Source organism: Bubalus kerabau, chromosome X (assembly GCF_029407905.1).
Source record: "Bubalus kerabau isolate K-KA32 ecotype Philippines breed swamp buffalo chromosome X, PCC_UOA_SB_1v2, whole genome shotgun sequence".
Lineage (NCBI taxonomy): Eukaryota > Metazoa > Chordata > Mammalia > Artiodactyla > Bovidae > Bubalus > Bubalus kerabau.
This window is the reverse complement of record NC_073647.1, coordinates 107,295,917-107,313,129: the sequence shown is the minus strand read 5'-3', so window position 1 is coordinate 107,313,129 and position 17,213 is coordinate 107,295,917. Positions and strand designations below refer to the sequence as shown.

The 17,213-nt window shown below is 50.4% G+C and overlaps 1 protein-coding gene across 1 annotated transcript in view; it reads left to right on the top strand.

The window, feature by feature from the left end:
• Positions 1-9,867, top strand: part of IQSEC2 (IQ motif and Sec7 domain ArfGEF 2) — a 78,600-nt gene extending 68,733 nt beyond the window's left edge. The window contains exons 9-15 of the mRNA XM_055563917.1: positions 669-808; positions 1,609-1,734; positions 3,491-3,590; positions 4,154-4,315; positions 5,916-6,089; positions 6,581-6,630; positions 7,229-9,867. Of these exons, the coding sequence (XP_055419892.1) occupies positions 669-808; positions 1,609-1,734; positions 3,491-3,590; positions 4,154-4,315; positions 5,916-6,089; positions 6,581-6,630; positions 7,229-8,194 (1,718 nt within the window). The 3' untranslated portion in view covers positions 8,195-9,867. The remainder of the gene's footprint in view (positions 1-668; positions 809-1,608; positions 1,735-3,490; positions 3,591-4,153; positions 4,316-5,915; positions 6,090-6,580; positions 6,631-7,228) is intronic.
• The last annotated feature ends 7,346 nt before the right edge of the window (positions 9,868-17,213 follow it).

Genomic DNA, 17,213 nt, shown 5'->3' with positions numbered 1-17,213 from the left:
TACAGTTAAGATCAGGTTGTACAAGCAATTTATTATCTTGCTTTTTTTTTCACTTGCTATAGGAATTTTCTTATGATTTTTTAAATAAATATCAAATTTTTAACAGCTATAAATTATTTTATGAAATTATTTTATGAAATGAAATTTTATGAAATTTATTTTATGAAATTCAGTTTTACTTCAGTATTCCTTGGCTGTTAGAACTTAGATTGTTTGAAAATTTTATCATAAGCTGCACTTTTACATATATCTTTGCACATATTTCTGAGTAATTCCTTACAGTGGGTTTCTAGAAGAGGAATCACTGAATAGTTAGGCTTGCCAAATTACCTTCCAAAACAGTCATGTTAGTATATATGCCTGCTTCCCTGAACTCTTCCTAACACTGGATATTATCATTTAACATTATTTTTGTTAATTAGAAAGGCCAAAAAAAAGTGTCATTGTTTTAATCACACTGTGCTCTGAGTTGTTAGACAAAATTCCTGTCCTGGGGAAGAAAGCAACTGACTCTCCTGGCCTGATCCTGGCCAAGGGACCAAGGGTGGCTGTTCCCTCCAGTCCCGGCCATCGTTATGGCCCACGCCTGGGTGTGGAGGGTTGTGGAGAATCCCTGCCACCCATTCCCCACATGTATACTATATATTCCTGTGTATTCCCTCCACCAGGGGTTGACAATGGTGAAGACATCCCCCGAGACCTCCTAGTGGGCATTTACCAGCGCATCCAGGGACGCGAACTGCGGACCAATGATGACCACGTGTCCCAAGTGCAGGCTGTGGAGCGCATGATTGTAGGCAAGAAACCGGTAAGTGCCTTGGGAGGCTGAAGAAGGAACAAGGTTGGGGAGGTGAGTCCATGCCCCTCTGAGCCCCAGGCTCCCCTCAACTGCCGAATGGAGTGGGTGGTGATGCATTCCTCAGGAGTGATGGGGCAGCTTGAGTGGGATGCTCTGTGGGAATGGAACTGGCGCATGGCAAGGCACATCTTGGATGCTGTGTAAATATTAACATGCTTCTCACCTCTGGTTTGGCTGGTCCATCCCAAGTGAGCAGTCAAGATAATAGTTAGCTGATGACCGAAGCCACAAACACACTCTAGTCTTTTAGTCAACAAACATTTACAGATGCCTTTCCACTGAGCCTAGCATTTCAGTTGGCACTGGGGACACAGGTACGAATAAATTATGGTCTCTGCCCTTGGAAGCACAGACCCGGGTGGGGAGGTGTCAGACAAAAACTCAATACCTCCACCTTATAGTTAGGTTAATTTAGGGGCAGCACATGGGAGGGAGAGGTCATTTTCAGCCCAGTGAGATTAGGAATGGCTTTTTAGAAAAGGGAACACTGGAACTGGGGTTTGGAGGAGTGGTAGAATGTGGCCATAGGGAGCTGAGCAAGGAAAGCATTCCAGACAGAGGGAGCTGCAGGGACAAAGATAAGCCTAGGCTTAGTTGCTTAGATTTCTTGTATCAGAGTGACAGTGATATATACCAGAAGTGAACTTACTCTTGCAGTTAATATTAAGATGCCTGAAGCTGGTGGGCTGGCCTTGCGCACACCTATTTCTTCATGCCTATCTAGGTCCTATCTCTTCATGCCTATCTAGGTCCTATCTCTTCCTCACCGTCGACTGGTTTGCTGCTGCCAGCTCTATGAGGTGCCAGATCCAAACCGCCCACAGAGGCTAGGGTTGCACCAGCGGGAGGTCTTCCTCTTCAACGATCTCCTTGTGGTATGCGCATTGAGGGGAGGAGAAGGAGGGAAGTGGTGAGCTTGGACTCTGGGTGGGGTGTAAACCATTAACATCGGTGGGTGGAGGCATGGTGGGTAAGTAGCTCTGCCATGTGATCTGGGTGCCTCTGCCCCTCCTTTACTTCACCATTTGGAGGATCCATTTGGAGGTAGTGACAGCCACAGGCGAACAGAAAAGGTGAGGACCAGGGCAGATAACAGGCTTACAATCTGGGAAGTGGTAGAAAAAGTCCATGCATGCCCACCTTAATAGCCCAGTAGGTTGGTGGTTGGGATGCTTGAAGTAATTCTTAAAACCGAACTCATCACCAGTGTAGACATATGTCTTTTAGAACTGGGACTCTTAGGACTCTGCAGATGGGAAGGGAAGTTCAGGGTCCTGCCCAACCAAGAGCCAGATTCCCTCATGGTCCTCTGCTTGCATGAGTGCGGCACAGAAGGCTGCCTTCCTCCAGGGGAGCCAGTTTTCTGTTCGGACAGCTCTGACTGCTAGAATCTGTCTCCCAATGAGTTTCCTCCAATAATCTTGACTCAACCCTTGGGATCCCAGAGAGCTGCTCTTAGACAGCTCCTCAGGGGTTTGAGGACAGTGACCTGTCCTGCCTTGATGTTCTCTCCTTTAGAGCAGGTCTCTCAGCCTCAGGACTATTGACATCTGGGGCGGATGTGGGGTACTCTGTTGTGAGAGCTGTCCTGTGCGTTGTAGCATGTTGAGCGGCGCCCCTGGTTTCCACCTACTAGATAGCAGTAGCACTCAAACTAAAAATGTCCTCTAGGGGGCAAAGTCACCTCTAGTTGAGAATTGCTACTCTAGATGAAGCTCCTCCAGTGCCCTCTCTGAGCTTTCATTTCCTCTTCTGTGAAGTGGAGCTAATCCCCAGCTCAGGGTTGTCATGGGGCTGAAGTAACACGTCAGATGTGGACTAGCCTAACCCAGAGGAGGGGTTCGCCCACATGGGTATTGAGTAAATGTTTCACCATCCATCGTGCACTGTGGGTGCCCAGCCCCATACTAGGCACTGGGTTCCCAGAGATGAGGGACACTCAGTCCTTGTTCTCTCACAATCCAAAGGGCTAAAAAGATGCTTTGCATAAGTGTGTACCGTAACCATCCTGAAATCAAATAATGTGCTTTTAAATGCCACTTGCAGATGGTCTGAGATGTTTCCAACTCATGTTAGCTGAGTCTAGAACACCCGAGTACTTGATAAAGACCTTGGGTTGTTGAGAAGAAGACTCATTAACTCTACACATTGGTTTATTGAAGATTTCCAATGTGCGCTGGGTCTGGCCCAGGTGGGCAAGATAGACGAGAACCAGACTCCTCTTGGTGTTTCCAGTCCAGCAATCACACACCCATAGCACTTTCCTCAAGCCTAATGGTGAAAGGCACTGAACCAGCACTCTAGAAGCTCAGAAAATGGTGGGAGGGGGACTCTATGTGCGGTATTAAAAGAGGCTTCCTGGGGGGAGCAGCATTCAGTTAGTTCCTATAAAAATCGTGAATGCCTGTTGCGCATCATCATTATATCAGGAACTTGCATTTCTCTCCCGTCTCTCCTGTTCTGCTCCAGCAAGCTTCAGTTCTCCCCAACTTGTGGGTATGTGTGTTTGTGTGTATATGTCTGTTAGTGGTGGTGTGGGGGGTATGGGGTAGGCAGTAACAAGCAATAGATGCCATGGGAAATTCCCCACCCCAAACCCTGCCTCTTGTCTTTTTCCTACCCCTGCCAAAGGTCACCAAAATTTTCCAGAAGAAGAAGATCTTGGTGACATACAGTTTCCGTCAGTCCTTTCCCCTCGTGGAAATGCACATGCAGCTCTTCCAGAATTCATGTGAGTCCCTTCTTGGATCCCAACATCTCAAGAGTCTTTGCCATGGCCCTCATGCTCATCCTTCCTCCACACCAGCCTCCAGTTTTGGGACTCCTTTACAACAGGGCTGAGGTCTCCAAAGCACCTCCTTGGTCCCAGGATGGAAGGCAGGCCAGGGTGGAGTATGACTTGGGTCTGTGCCCTGGGGAGCTCATAATCTTGCAGAGAACTGCAGCATGTATGTTTTCTGATGGGCTTAAGTGATGGTGATCACGCCACGCATTGAAGGACTAAGCCAGAGGAGCTTTGATGGGTGGCTTCTGGGCAGCAGAAGCAATGTGAGTAGAGCCAGAGGGGTGAAGGAAGGGGTTCTAGAGAACAGCCGGAGTTCAGCCTGCCTTTCCGTCCTGAGGCATAGGGAGTACCATGACTACCAGGAGTCTGGGGGCTTTGGAGCAAAGGGGGCCCGCTGACGATGCTCATGCAGAGAAGAGGCGGGGTCAGAGATGGACATGAGAAAAGTTATTTCACATATGAGCCACCTTGCCTCAGAGAGAGGTGCCTGACCTTCCCCTTCCCCACAGATTACCAGTTTGGGATCAAGTTGCTGTCTGCAGTACCTGGTGGGGAGCGCAAAGTCCTCATCATCTTCAACGCCCCCAGCCTCCAGGACCGGCTGCGCTTCACATCTGACCTCCGAGAATCCATCGCTGAGGTGCAGGAGATGGAAAAATACCGTGTGGAGTGTGAGTAACCCAGCCACATCTCCTTCCCCGACTCCTAATACAGTGCCTTGCAGACACTAAGAATCCTGTCCTCTGAGAAACTCAGAGCTGGGGGTTAGCTTGTCCAAACTTCCTACCCTCATTCCAGGAACCCTTCAGCCTCTGATTGAATACCTTCAGTAACAAGAGGCTCATTACCTCTCAACCTCGTTATTATTTCAAGCCCTAATTATGAGCTAGCACTTCCTTCTGTTGAAAGGGAGCAGGGAGAAGAAGCAGGGTATTGGAGGTAGGACTCTAGTTTCAGATGCCAGGTATGCTACTTATTATCTGGGTAAACTGGGGAGAGGTACCTGACTCTCTGAGCCCCAGTTTCTTCATACATGAAATTGGGGTGGTGAAATCTTCACAGAGTTGTGAAGATTCAATGAGATAAGGTGGAGGATGTGTCCTACATGTTCACAGGACATGAGTGTTGAACATCGTTAGTGTCCAACTGATGTTACTCCCCTTCCCAGCCTCTCCTTTCCTCTCCCCACATTCTCGTTCCTGAACTGAGTCCTGATGACCCATCCTCCTGGCCTTCAGGGGCCACATCAAGTCATTCTGATCATATATAATAGAAAATAGTGATTGTATCTCATTCCTCCCAATGTCCTCTAAGTTCTTTTCTCCAGGTTAAGTAATATGGTGTTAATGAGAAAGGCAGGCAGATAGACAGACAGAGAGACAGAGAAAGAGATGTGGTGGACAGCTCCTCAGTGAGGCCTTCACAGTTCTGGGGTCTTCTGTGCTCTTCAGCAAGGCAAGGTCATTCATTCAGCTCACCAGATCCTTGAGACCCTAGGGACATCCAGAGAGAGGGTGAGCATGCCAGGAGGAGGGATGGGTGATCGACAGACGTCTCCGTGACCTCCGCGGGGAGGCGGGAGTGTAAGGCCGGAGAACATGGACTCTGGACTCAGGCAGACCTGCTTCCAGAATGTCAGCAACCCCACTTCCAGACTTGCCCTGGGCAAGCTCTGTGACTTCTCGGATTCTCGGTTTCTTCCTCTGGAAACTGTGGCTGCTAATACGTACCTCTGAACTGGTATAAGGATTGAGAGAGATTGAGTAAGCATAGCACCCAGCACATGGCTGGCACATAATAGAGAATTTGATTTCCGTTGGTTTCCTACTCCTGTCCTTCCAGGAGCCCTCTGCTCTGGAGCAAAGGTATCTGAGAATGGAGCGGGCTCTGGAATGAGTGCCCTTCACCATAGGCTCGAAGGGCCTTCCTGCCCCTCCTGGGAACAAAGCAGCCACTGTAAAGCTCAGTTTTGAAAGGAAGGGGTGGTTTGGGAGACCAGACAGGGGAGGGAGAAGCAAGGGGAGAGGAGCCAGAGGAGCAGGCGCTGAGAGGGACAAGGGAACACTGAGCCAGAGGAGATGGTGCGAGACGGGCTGGGCGCTACAGCACTTAGGAGATGTAGCTGAGGTACAGCTGTCCACGGGGCGAAGCAGGAGGCCTGAGGACAGAGCAGGTGAGGAAGGGGAAGGCCCACAGAGGGCTGGGGTCAGTCAGGTGGCCTCTCACTCCTGTCCCTGACCTTTGCTCCCTGTCTCCCCCACCGCCACCCAGCGGAGCTAGAAAAGCAGAAAGGTATGATGCGGCCTAACACCTCACAGCCCGGAGGGGCCAAGGACTCGGTGAACGGCACACTGGCCCGAAGCAGCCTGGAGGACACTTACGGGGCAGGCGATGGGCTCAAACGGGGTGCACTCAGCAGTTCCCTGCGAGACCTCTCAGATGCAGGCAAGTCTCTCGGGGCCCCTCCCCTGGCTGGGGAGCCGTGGGACTGGGTGTCCTCTTCGCTTCCTGTCACTGACTGCCAGCCTTCTTGCACTCACCACACGTGCACGCATCCTGCCTTCATCCAGAATCCTAGGTGCCATGCCACAGGGGACCTGGGAGCTGGGTCACAGCACAGGTGGAGCCCAGGGTTTGGGCCAGGGAGTGCGAATGGGGCCACAGTCTCAGCCCCTCTCTTTCGCTGCTCCACCTCTCCTCTCTTTCCTCTTCTGTCTCTCAGGCACCACCTTTCCTCCTCCTCCTCCATCTTTTCCTCCTCTCGCTCCTCCTTCTCTACCTCTCCTCCTCCCGACCTCCCCCTCTCCAACGGGGGAAAGGGAATAGGGGTGTCTGTCCCTGGGAGGGGCCCAGACCTGGTGCCCAGCTCTGGAGCCCAGCCGGGTGGGGAGGGGGGGTTGCTGCTCTGACGCTGGGCTCCTTGCTTGTGGGCGCAGGGAAGCGGGGGCGGCGTAACAGCGTGGGATCGCTGGACAGCACCATCGAAGTAAGTGCCAGCTCCTGCCCCACTCTCTGCATGAGCCCTGCCCTGCCACCCTGGCGCCCCAGAGGAGGAGGGGACCTGTTGCTTCCCCTCTTCCCTGCCGGGAACCCTGCGGCTGCCTCTCCCAGCCAACCACTCTCTCAATCTGTCCTCAACTCTGTCTGTCCTCACTCTGCCTGTCTCTCAGTCTGTCTTCCACTCTCCCGAGCCCCCTCTCAACCCCAGGGCCGACTCCAAGTAGTGATGCTCTTGGAGTTGGGCCGAGAGAAGCTCTTACTTCCAAGTCCTGCTCTTTGAGCCTGACCAAGTCACTCTGTCTCTCTGGGCCTAACATGCTCCCTGCCTGCAAAATGGGGATGAGGAGGAGGTACTGCTAAATCTTCCTCTCCCAGCTGAAGCTCAGATGAGATAGTGGATGTGACAGCAGAGCTCTGCAAGCTGGGGGCGCTCCATGTACAAGAACAGGACTGTGACTTGGTTTCCATTATGCTGTGGAGGGGGGTCCTGTCTCTCCAGCCCCCAGGGACCAGGGGGTTGGGGCTTAGGGTTGGGAGTTTAGGACATCTAGACTGGCCTGACTTCCACCCCTCCCCCCTTCCAGGGGTCTGTTATTAGCAGTCCACGCCCTCATCAGAGGATGCCACCTCCACCCCCACCCCCGCCGCCAGAGGAGTACAAGAGCCAGAGGCCCGTCTCCAACTCCTCATCCTTCCTGGGCTCCCTATTTGGAAGCAAGCGTGGCAAGGGGCCCTTCCAGATGCCACCGCCACCAACAGGCCAGGCCTCTGCCTCCTCTTCATCTGCTTCTTCCACCCACCACCACCACCACCACCACCACCACGGTCACAGCCACGGTGGCCTGGGGGTGCTGCCTGATGGGCAGTCCAAGCTCCAGGCCCTGCATGCCCAGTATTGCCAAGGACCAGGCCCGGCCCCGCCGCCCTACCTGCCACCCCAGCAACCCCCTCTCCCCCCACCGCCTCAGCAGCCCCCGCCCCTGCCGCAGCTGGGCTCCATTCCACCACCTCCCGCTTCAGCTCCTCCTGTGGGGCCGCATCGCCACTTCCATGCCCATGGCCCAGTCCCAGGCCCCCAGCACTATACCTTGGGCCGGCCAGGCAGAGCTCCCAGACGGGGGGCCGGAGGACACCCTCAGTTTGCTCCACATGGCCGCCACCCCCTGCACCAGCCCACCTCCCCCTTGCCCCTGTACAGTCCTGCCCCCCAGCACCCTCCAGCCCACAAACAGGGCCCCAAGCACTTCATCTTCAGCCACCACCCACAGATGATGCCAGCAGCGGGGGCCGCTGGGGGCCCTGGATCTCGGCCGCCAGGGGGCTCCTACTCCCACCCCCACCACCCCCAGTCACCATTGTCACCGCACTCACCCATCCCACCCCACCCCTCCTACCCACCCCTGCCCCCACCCTCACCCCACACCCCACACTCGCCCCTGCCACCCACCTCCCCCCATGGCCCACTGCACGCCTCTGGGCCCCCCGGCACGGCCAACCCACCCACTGCAAACCCCAAGGCCAAGCCAAGCCGGATCAGCACCGTGGTCTGATGAATGGAGTGTGTGAGCTGGGGACTGGGAAGGTCTGGGGAATCTGCAGGAGAGAGACCTCTCTGCTTCCTCAGTTTTTCCAAAATATACATGCACCTAGAAATGTCCTCCTCCCCACTTCTTCCCTGCCTCGGGACCCCTCCTCTAACCCCCAACAGTCTCCTTGGGGTTTCCTTCCAGAGTTGAGACTCCTTGCCACTTGCAGCCTGTATGCAGGGCTCTTGAGCTCCGGGGAGTGGTGAGGACCTTTCAGAGATCCTCGTCCTCTTTTTCCCTCTCTTCACTCTCCCCCCTTCCCTTTCCCCAGAGGTCTAGTTGGGTGGCCTCAGACCTCTGGGCCAGTGTGAGCTCCCCGTCAGCTCTGGCTGGTAGGGAAGGGCAGGTGTTGAGAACAATGCGGGTGAAGGCTTCCCCAGGGCACCTCTGGCCAAGTGGGGCTAGGAGGGGGCTCTGCAGTGTTGTGGCCAAACCCCAGCTGGCTCGGCCCTCTCTCTGACCTCAGGGCCTGGCCATACACTTCCAGGTGTCTCTCCACCTGCTGGAGGATGTGGGGTGTCAGTGCACTCGGTGAGTGGGCCCCCACATATGCTGGTCCCCAGGTGGGGCAGTGCTTCCTCTTTGTAGCCGATCTCTGCTCTCTGTCTAGTGGGCCCCAGCCCAGACCTCTTCAGCTTCAGGACCTTGCCTTTCCTTGCAACGTTCTTATCCTGATCAAAGTCCAGACAGGTTTGGGGCGGGGGGGCTGAGGTCTGGGATGAGAAGGGCGCAGCCCTCCCTCACCCATATTGCATGCCCCCCATTCCCTCACACCTACCCCACCTACAGCTGAAGACAGTGCACTTTACAGATACTGCCCACAAACACCCCGCTGGGGCAGGGCACCCAGCGTCAGCCCTGGGGAGAGGGGCTCCCAGAGGGCCACCATGAGCCCGAGATGTCCTTCCTGAGGCAGACATTGAAGCCATCAGAGTGGGGGCTGGGAGCCAGGATGCCTGAGTCCTTCTGTCCGTCAAACTCTCTGCTGCCTCTCCAGCCCCTTTACAGCCCTGTTTATTTATTATAAATATATTTTTTACAAGCCCCAGCTCCTCTTCTTGCCCCGCATATCCAGCTCCTTTCTCAGCTCCTGCCTCCCTCTCCCCTCTCCATCATGGGCTGCAGTACAAACAGACAGACAGACCCTGGCTGTATGAAAGGCCAGGGACCCCGGGGTTTGGGGGTGGGGGAGGGCAGCAGCGGGAGGGGCTGTATGGAGAGGACCTGGGGTTTAGGCATTGTCTTTTCTCCTCCTTGTATATAAGAATGTATATTTGATGCCTCATAAAAGACCTTGTGCTCATCTCCCGCCTCCGCCTCCTACTTGTGCCCCCTGCCCCATGGTGGAGCCCCTGGGAGAGAGGCCTTCGCCCAGGGAGGTGAGGTGCTGATGGTAAAAGCTCAGACAACTGGATGGGTGAGAGGCTTTGGTTGGATGGGAGGTGGAGGGGGTGAGGGAGGTTTTCCTGTTTGTTTCATTAACAGTTTGCATAACAGAGTGGCAAGGGTCTGGGCTTTGGAGTTCATCCAGTTCAAGTCCTGGGGCTTTCCCTTCCTAGTGCACTTGGGAAAGGCAACCTCTCCGAGTCTCGGTTTCCTCAGTTGAAAACTTGGGGGGATAAGCCATTGCCACATGGGGTTATGATGACAGCAGGAGGTAATGAGTGTCCAGCTGCCGGCATAGAGTAGGTGCTCAGCAAGTTAGTTCTCTTCCCTTCCTTTCACAGGTTGGATACTTCCTCTATGCCCGTGGCATCTATTCTCACCCTTTCTGGGACTGGCCTGGCTTTGCCCTGGAGCCCTCCCCGCTTCTCCACAGCGGGCCGCATTTCTGTCCTTGAGGGTGTGGGTGGAGGGTTACCTGGGCCAGGAAGCCAAGGCTAGATACATTCATTATAAGAACTCCTGTATGTACTTGGGAGGTTAGATGACAAATAGCAGGGCTCCCTTTAGTTTACTGAGGAGGGGTCAGGCCCAGAGAAGGGGAGGGTCTTTCCCAAGTCCAGATGGAAGATCCTGATTTCTAGTCCAGGCTCTTTTCCAGTCCCTAAAGCTGCATCCCTATGAAATGGACATGTTTCCAGCACCACTGATCATGTCCTGGGGCTCAGCAGAGCCTAGGAGGAATGGGGGATGCTGGCTCTTGGTTAGGGCCAGCAGGGTCCCTGGAAGCAGCGGTCAGTAAATATTTGGGGGACTTTCTTAGAGTGTGAAATGGCCACTAAGAAGGAGCAGTTTGGATGACCCCACATTTTTTTTTTTTTTTGAGGCCTTATTTCCTCCACCTTATGGATGGCCCCCACTCTTAAGCAGCTGGGATCAATATCTTTGTTTTCTTCCTCACATGCACATTTAAATAAAAGCAGCAGCTGGAGCCATCTAAGCATTTGGTCCAGAATCAAATCCAATCAGACTTTTGTTTCTTCTCTGGTGGACCAGGCTGGACTACCTTTGATTGTTCCCACTTCTCCCACCTTCAGCCTGATGCTTGTTTTTGTCTTCCCAAAGCTCAGCTTTTAACAGTCAGTCAGACTTGACTGTGGAGGTGATGGCACCCCACTCCAGTACTCTTGCCTGGAAAATCCCATGGACAGAGGAGCCTGGTAGGCTGCAGTCCATGGGGTCATGAACAGTTGGACAAGACTGAGCAACTTCACTTTCACTTTTCACTTTCATGCATTGGAGCAGGAAATGGCAACCCACTCCAGTGTTCTTACCTGGAGAATCCCAGGGACGGGGGAGCCTGGTCGGCTGCCGTCTATGGGGTCGCACAGAGTTGGACATGACTGAAGTGACTTAGCAGCAGCAGCAGCAGGAGACTTGACTGTTGCCTTTGATGAAGTAGGGATAATAATCTTGCAGGGCAATTGTTATTAGATGGGAGTGAAACGCCTGCCCCTTGCCAGACACACAGTCAGCTGTTCTCCTCTGCCTACGGAAAAAAGTGCAAACCCCTTGCCTTGACTTTGGAACGATCTCTGTAATCCACTCATTTCTTGTCTACACTTTGGTCATCCACTCACCATTTCCTGAAAAGACCTGTATGTAATTTCCAAACTCAGTATTTTACCTGTGCCTTCTCCCTGAAAGATGTACTCCCCCCACATCCCTGATGAAGGTTTTCTCACTCTTAAGAGATGGTCTTAAAGAACCCATGCCTCACAAAGTGTGCCCTTGATCACATTCTCTGGGATCCCTCACATCAGTATCTATCTTCCCCACTAGACCATAACTGGCACAGGTGTGACGCTGATCTGAATCACCTCTGTCCAGAGCATTGCCCAGCACAGTGCTTGGCATAGCACAGATGACACTAAACTTTCTGTTGATTTGAATGAATAGTTCTTTCTAAGCTAAATCTTAAAGTATCTTTGCATTGGTTGATTTATTGATTGATGCGACCTGCAAGCTTTCAGGCCCCTCTGGAGCCTCCTCGTGCTTCTCTCAGCTCTCTCCTATCTTCTCCTCCTCCTCCCTTCCTCCCTGCAGTCCCAGCACTGGGCTGTCCCTGCCCCACCCTCGCCCTCTCCCTGGAAGCTCACCATCCAGACATTGGCTCCTCACCTCCCCATTTCCCTGAGGACCTGAAGACAAGGAGTTAATTGGCCACCCTCAAACGTTTTACTGCCAATCTTTTTGGAGATGTGGATGAGGAGGGATGACACATAACAAAAGACAAAGGTCCTAGAATCTCATGGAGTTCTTGTCTTTACCCTAGACCAGTGGTAGCCTAGAAGTCTTTCTGTGATGATAGAAATGTCTTATACCTGTGCTATTCACTATGGTAACCCCTAGACACATGTGGCTATTGAGCACTTGAAATGTGGTTAGTTGCAACTGAAGAACTGAATTTTTAAAAATGCAAACAGCCACATGTGGATACTGGCTACCATATTGGACAGTGCAGGACAAGACTTTCAGAAGTAGACAGCATGGGGGGATAATGCCAATACAACATAAGTGCAGGCCCAGAAGGAAGCACAGAATGTGTGGGGGTGCAAAGAAAGGGAAAACTCAACTTGGGGCAGGGGAGAGGGGTCAGGTGAGCATTTCTGGAACTGCTCCTTTAGCTGAGTCTCGAAGGGTGAGTAGGAATAAGCCCGGGAAAAAAAGGCATTTGCCAGAGGGAGCAGCATAAGCCTGGAGTTGTGTGAGTATGTTAATATTAGTGAAATAATGAGAAAGGAATGGGATAGGACAGCCCAGGTGGTGGGCATGGCACATCCTAAAGGAGAGGTGGGAAGTCCCCATATCCTCATTCCTCTGTTGCCAACAGGTTTTCTCACCCAGGCCTTGGAAGCTAAAGAAAGACCAGGTGACATGTTGGGCTACATAGCATCTCTGTTATAAAGCTATTATTTTTCCCTTTGTAATGAATGATTATGTTGAGGGGAGATGCATTAACATTATGTATTTGTCTTGTTACTCCTCAAACTTTCACCCACCGGTTTTAGCATTCACTGATGATTCCTGAGGTGGCCAAATGGTGACTGTCCAATGCCATCATTCTTTGCACTTGTATTAGTTGGCTCTCCAGTGTAAGAGAGAGATTTCCCTTTTCCTACATTTATGTATCTATAGTCTCATGGACTCATGGTTGTCTATCATTTCAGTGAGTTATAACACATTAATATCATTCTTTATCTCGATGTTCAAAGTGTCCCATATTTAGCCAGCAGGAAGATGACTCCTGTGTCCTTTTGGCAGCTCTCCATCTTTCCTGAGCACTTCCTTATTTTCTGGTACCGCAAGATGCTCCAGATTCATCTTATATTTTCCCTGACCCAGTCTTGGAATCAACCGCTTTTTCCAAGGAGCTCTGGTTCTTTTTGGTTGAGAATGGCATTTAGAAACCAAGATTTGGGCACTAGGTGCTTTGTTTTCAGGATTTGCTTTTTTATTTGGGAAAACTTTGAGCATCTATTGGTGATTTTCTAACTCCATCATTCTTTGAAGGAAAAGTTTTTCCTTTTCCCTCATTTTATTTATTTATATCAGTGTGGAGTCATGGATTTTTATTTTACTCGAATTATAAACCACTACTATCATAATTCATTTGGAATTATCATTGTTTTGAATGTATCATTTTATTGTTATGCATATGTATTGAGCACATAATATACATCTATTTACCTACCTATCTATAAATCTCCACGAACTCACATAGAGACCTTGATATCTTAAGGAGGCTCTTTTAATAACCTAGGCTAGAAACAGTCAATGGCTCTCTTGGGGAGTAGAAGATTAGAAAAAGGCATGGGGAAGAGGGGATAAATTCCAGAGCTACTTAGGATTTAGAACTTGCAACTCATACCTACTTTAGAATTGGAAGGGACCCTGTTTTAAAATCAAGAAAAGTGATGCATGAAGTCACTATGCAGTTCATCCAGAAAACATGGATGGAGTGAGTGTGGTCAAGAGCAGAGCCAAGCGTTCCAATCACTGCTGTGTACCAGTTCCATGCCAGACCCTCTCTCCCAGGTGCATGGGTGAGGCCAACTCAACCTCCAGTCCAGGGTGATCTCCCTGCCGCTTCTCAGTTCTTAACCCTGCAGGGGCCAGACTCAGGCTGGTCCCAAGCAAGTTCCAAAGATTGAGAAAGGATCCCATTTCCTGAGCACCTGTTTTGCAAAGGGCACCATTTGAGACTTTTACAGGCAGAATTGTATAGCAGTCAGACAGACTTGAACAGTTTGTACTCTGCTACTTACTAGCCATGTAACTTGGTTAAGTTTACACTACTCTGAATTTCAACCTCCTCATCTGTTATATAGGGATAACAATACCTATTTCATAGTACCTGGCTTTTGAGCAATGGCAGTTATCATGATCTCTAATCTTCATAACCACCCTGTGTGAAAGGGATTATATAGTCTCATTGGACAAATGAGAAAATCGAGGTTCAGGGAGGTGAGGTACATGGTAGATCTCAGTGGGTGAATGTCAGCTGCAGGAAAGCAGAGACCATGTCTGTCTTGGTCACCATTATATTCCCAGGGCCCAGAAAAGTATCTGGTGCATAACAGGAATTTGATAAATGTTCATGAATGAATGAACTGGGACTGACTGGGCTTCAAGGAGTCTATACAGTTTCCATTTGCCCTTCCAGAATGGAGGGTGGTGTCTGGGCTAAGAACCTTTGGGAAGGCTAAGCTGAGCTGAGACCCCAAACCTGGTCTCCTGACTCCTAATTCGTGCTGTTTGCCCTTCACTGAGCAGCCTCAAGATAGAAAGGCCAAACTTCTTTCAACCTAGGATTCAGCATATTCTTTTATCTTCTTTGTTCTCGTCACCTTCTCCTGCCTAGTTCTACTATGGTGGGAGCAAATGACAAGAGCATTTGACCAAGAGTCAGCAACTTCCTGTGTGACAATGGGCAAGTTTAATCTGTCTGGAACTTGGTTCCTCATCTACAGGTTGGGTAAATTGATCTACATCTTTCCCAAAACTGTTGCAAAGATTAAGGGAAGTAATTGGTATGAAAGAGCTATGTGGGCTGTTAAATGCTTACACATGTGAGAGACTAGTGATTTTTTTTTTTTTACTGTTATTACCATTACCTTTCCTAGCTTTGTTTCCTGTCCATACAGTTGTTCAGTTGGGTCACTCACCTGTGTTTCTGGTGGAGAAGGGTTGAGGTTTCCCCTGACACCTAGAAAGCTAGAAAGGAGATGTCACTTACTATATGTATTACTTGGGACAAGTTTCCTCACCAGGCAAGTAGGGGATAAAGATTCCAAGCATTCAAGGCAATCTAAGGGTTCAAGTGATAAAAAATCTGAAATCACTAGGCACAGTGCCTGGCACAAAGGAGATTCTTAATGAGTTTTGACATACTGTTTGTTGACTCTCAGGAATGAAAATAACAGTTAACAGATACTGAGGGCCTTCTATATGCTAGGTAGTATACAACAATCCTTCAAGGTAAGTATTACCATCCTCATACAACATCACTCAGTTTCAGAACCCGGGACTTACCCAAGGCCACATAACTAGAAAATGGCAGAGCTGGTGGGACTAGATGTCAGGCCTCTCTGACTACAGGGTGTGAGTTCCTACCAGTGTTCCCCACTCCCTTAGAGATGATGCCCTTAGCTCAGCAGGCAGAATGAATATACTTAACTGGGACATGGTATAGATTAGAAACATGATTAGAAACTGATAACTGAAGGAATGACACTCTCCATCCCCTTCAAACATACTCAAGCTTACAGCAGATGCTTAATATATCCAGGAAATGTTTGCAAAGAGTATATATTATTTTTAGTGAATATATATTAAGGCTGCTCAAAAATATACATTCACTTTTCTGTTTACTCAGCATTTATTTACTGCTTACCATGCCAGGCGCTAAGGATGTATAAGATCACAAGGTCCCTGCCCTTAAGGAATTCACAGTCTGATGGAGGAACACAAAATAAGCACTTAAGCAGCATGTAGTGAAAGTGAAAGTTGCTCAGTCATGTCCCAGTCTGCAACCCAATGGACTATACAGTGCATGGAATTCTCCAGGCCCAATACTGGAGTGGGTAGCCTTTCCCTTCTCCAGGGGATCTTCCCAACCCAGGGATCCGAACCCAGGTCTCCCACACTGCAGGCGGATTCTTTACCAGCTGAGCCACCAGGGAAGCCCAAGAATACTGTAGTGGGTAGCCTATCCCTTCTTCAGGGGATCTTCCCGACCAGGAATCCAACTGGGGTCTCCTGCATTGCAGGTGGATTCTTTACCAACTGAGCTATCAGGTAAGCCCAATCAGCATGTAGAGAAGTGTTCTAAAATGTGCACAGTAGGTTCTTGAACTATTTATGCTTTAGGCCCACAACTGATAAGTAACTTAGAGCTCCTCAAATGCAGTAGATGCCTGCTGCTGCTGCTGCTGCTAAGTTGCTTCAGTCGTGTCCGACTCTGTGCCACCCCATAGACGGCAGCCCACCAGGCTCCCCCGTCCCTGGGATTCTCCAGGCAAGAACACTAGAGTGGGTTGCCATTTCCTTCTCCAATGCATGAAAGTGAAAAGTGAAAGGGAAGTCGCTCAGTGGTGTCCGACTCGTAGCAACCCCAAGCCTACCAGGCTCCTCTGTCCATGGGATTTTCCAGGCAAGAGTACTGGAGTGGGGTGCCATTGCCTCCTCCAGTAGATGCCTGATCTATGGATAAAGTATTGGTTTGATAGTCAAAACAGTTGCAATAAACCTATTCAAAAACTGCTCACAAACATGCACACAATGGGAGCAGAGGTACACATAGTAGATACTCAAATATAAGGAGGGGGCTATACACAATAAATAAAATCCATGCACACAAATACATAATAAGTACACTGTAGGCTCACAAGTGGGCACAGAGTAGGTACTTCAAATGGTGGGCACTGGTAGGCAATACATATGCTGTTGTTAAAATCCAATAGTTAAAATATATATACTCTCAGGCTTATTTTTGTAGGGGTACATGCCACAAATGAAAGTTGCTCAGTCGTGTCCGACTCTGCCACTCCATGGACTATACAGTCCATGGAATTCTCTAAGCCAGAATACTGGAGTGGGTAGCCTTTCCCTTCTCCAGAGGATCTTCCCAACCCAGAGATCAAACCCAAGTCTCCCGCATTGTAAGCGGATTCTTTACCAATTGAGCCAGAAGGGAGGCCCACATGCCACAAATAAGGACACGATAAAAGTGTTCATTAAAATGCTGACTGACAATGACTCTTTGGAGTTAAGGATGGAAGCCCCATCTCTGAGAGGCCTCTACACGCAAACTTGGACAAATAAATATTTCCTTCCTCTCCTTGGGGCCCAGGGTTCTAAAAATCCGCAATCCCCGAGAAGGGAGCAGCATCCCGGCTTCCTTTTTTCAAAGCCCCAGAGGTGTCAGAGCCTAGACCTGGGAGCTATGTATGTCTCTCGTAACCTGCGGGCCTGCAGAAGGGTCCCTTGCAATCACGGACTCGAAGCCACCTTCTGTGGCCCACACCGGAAAGACCCG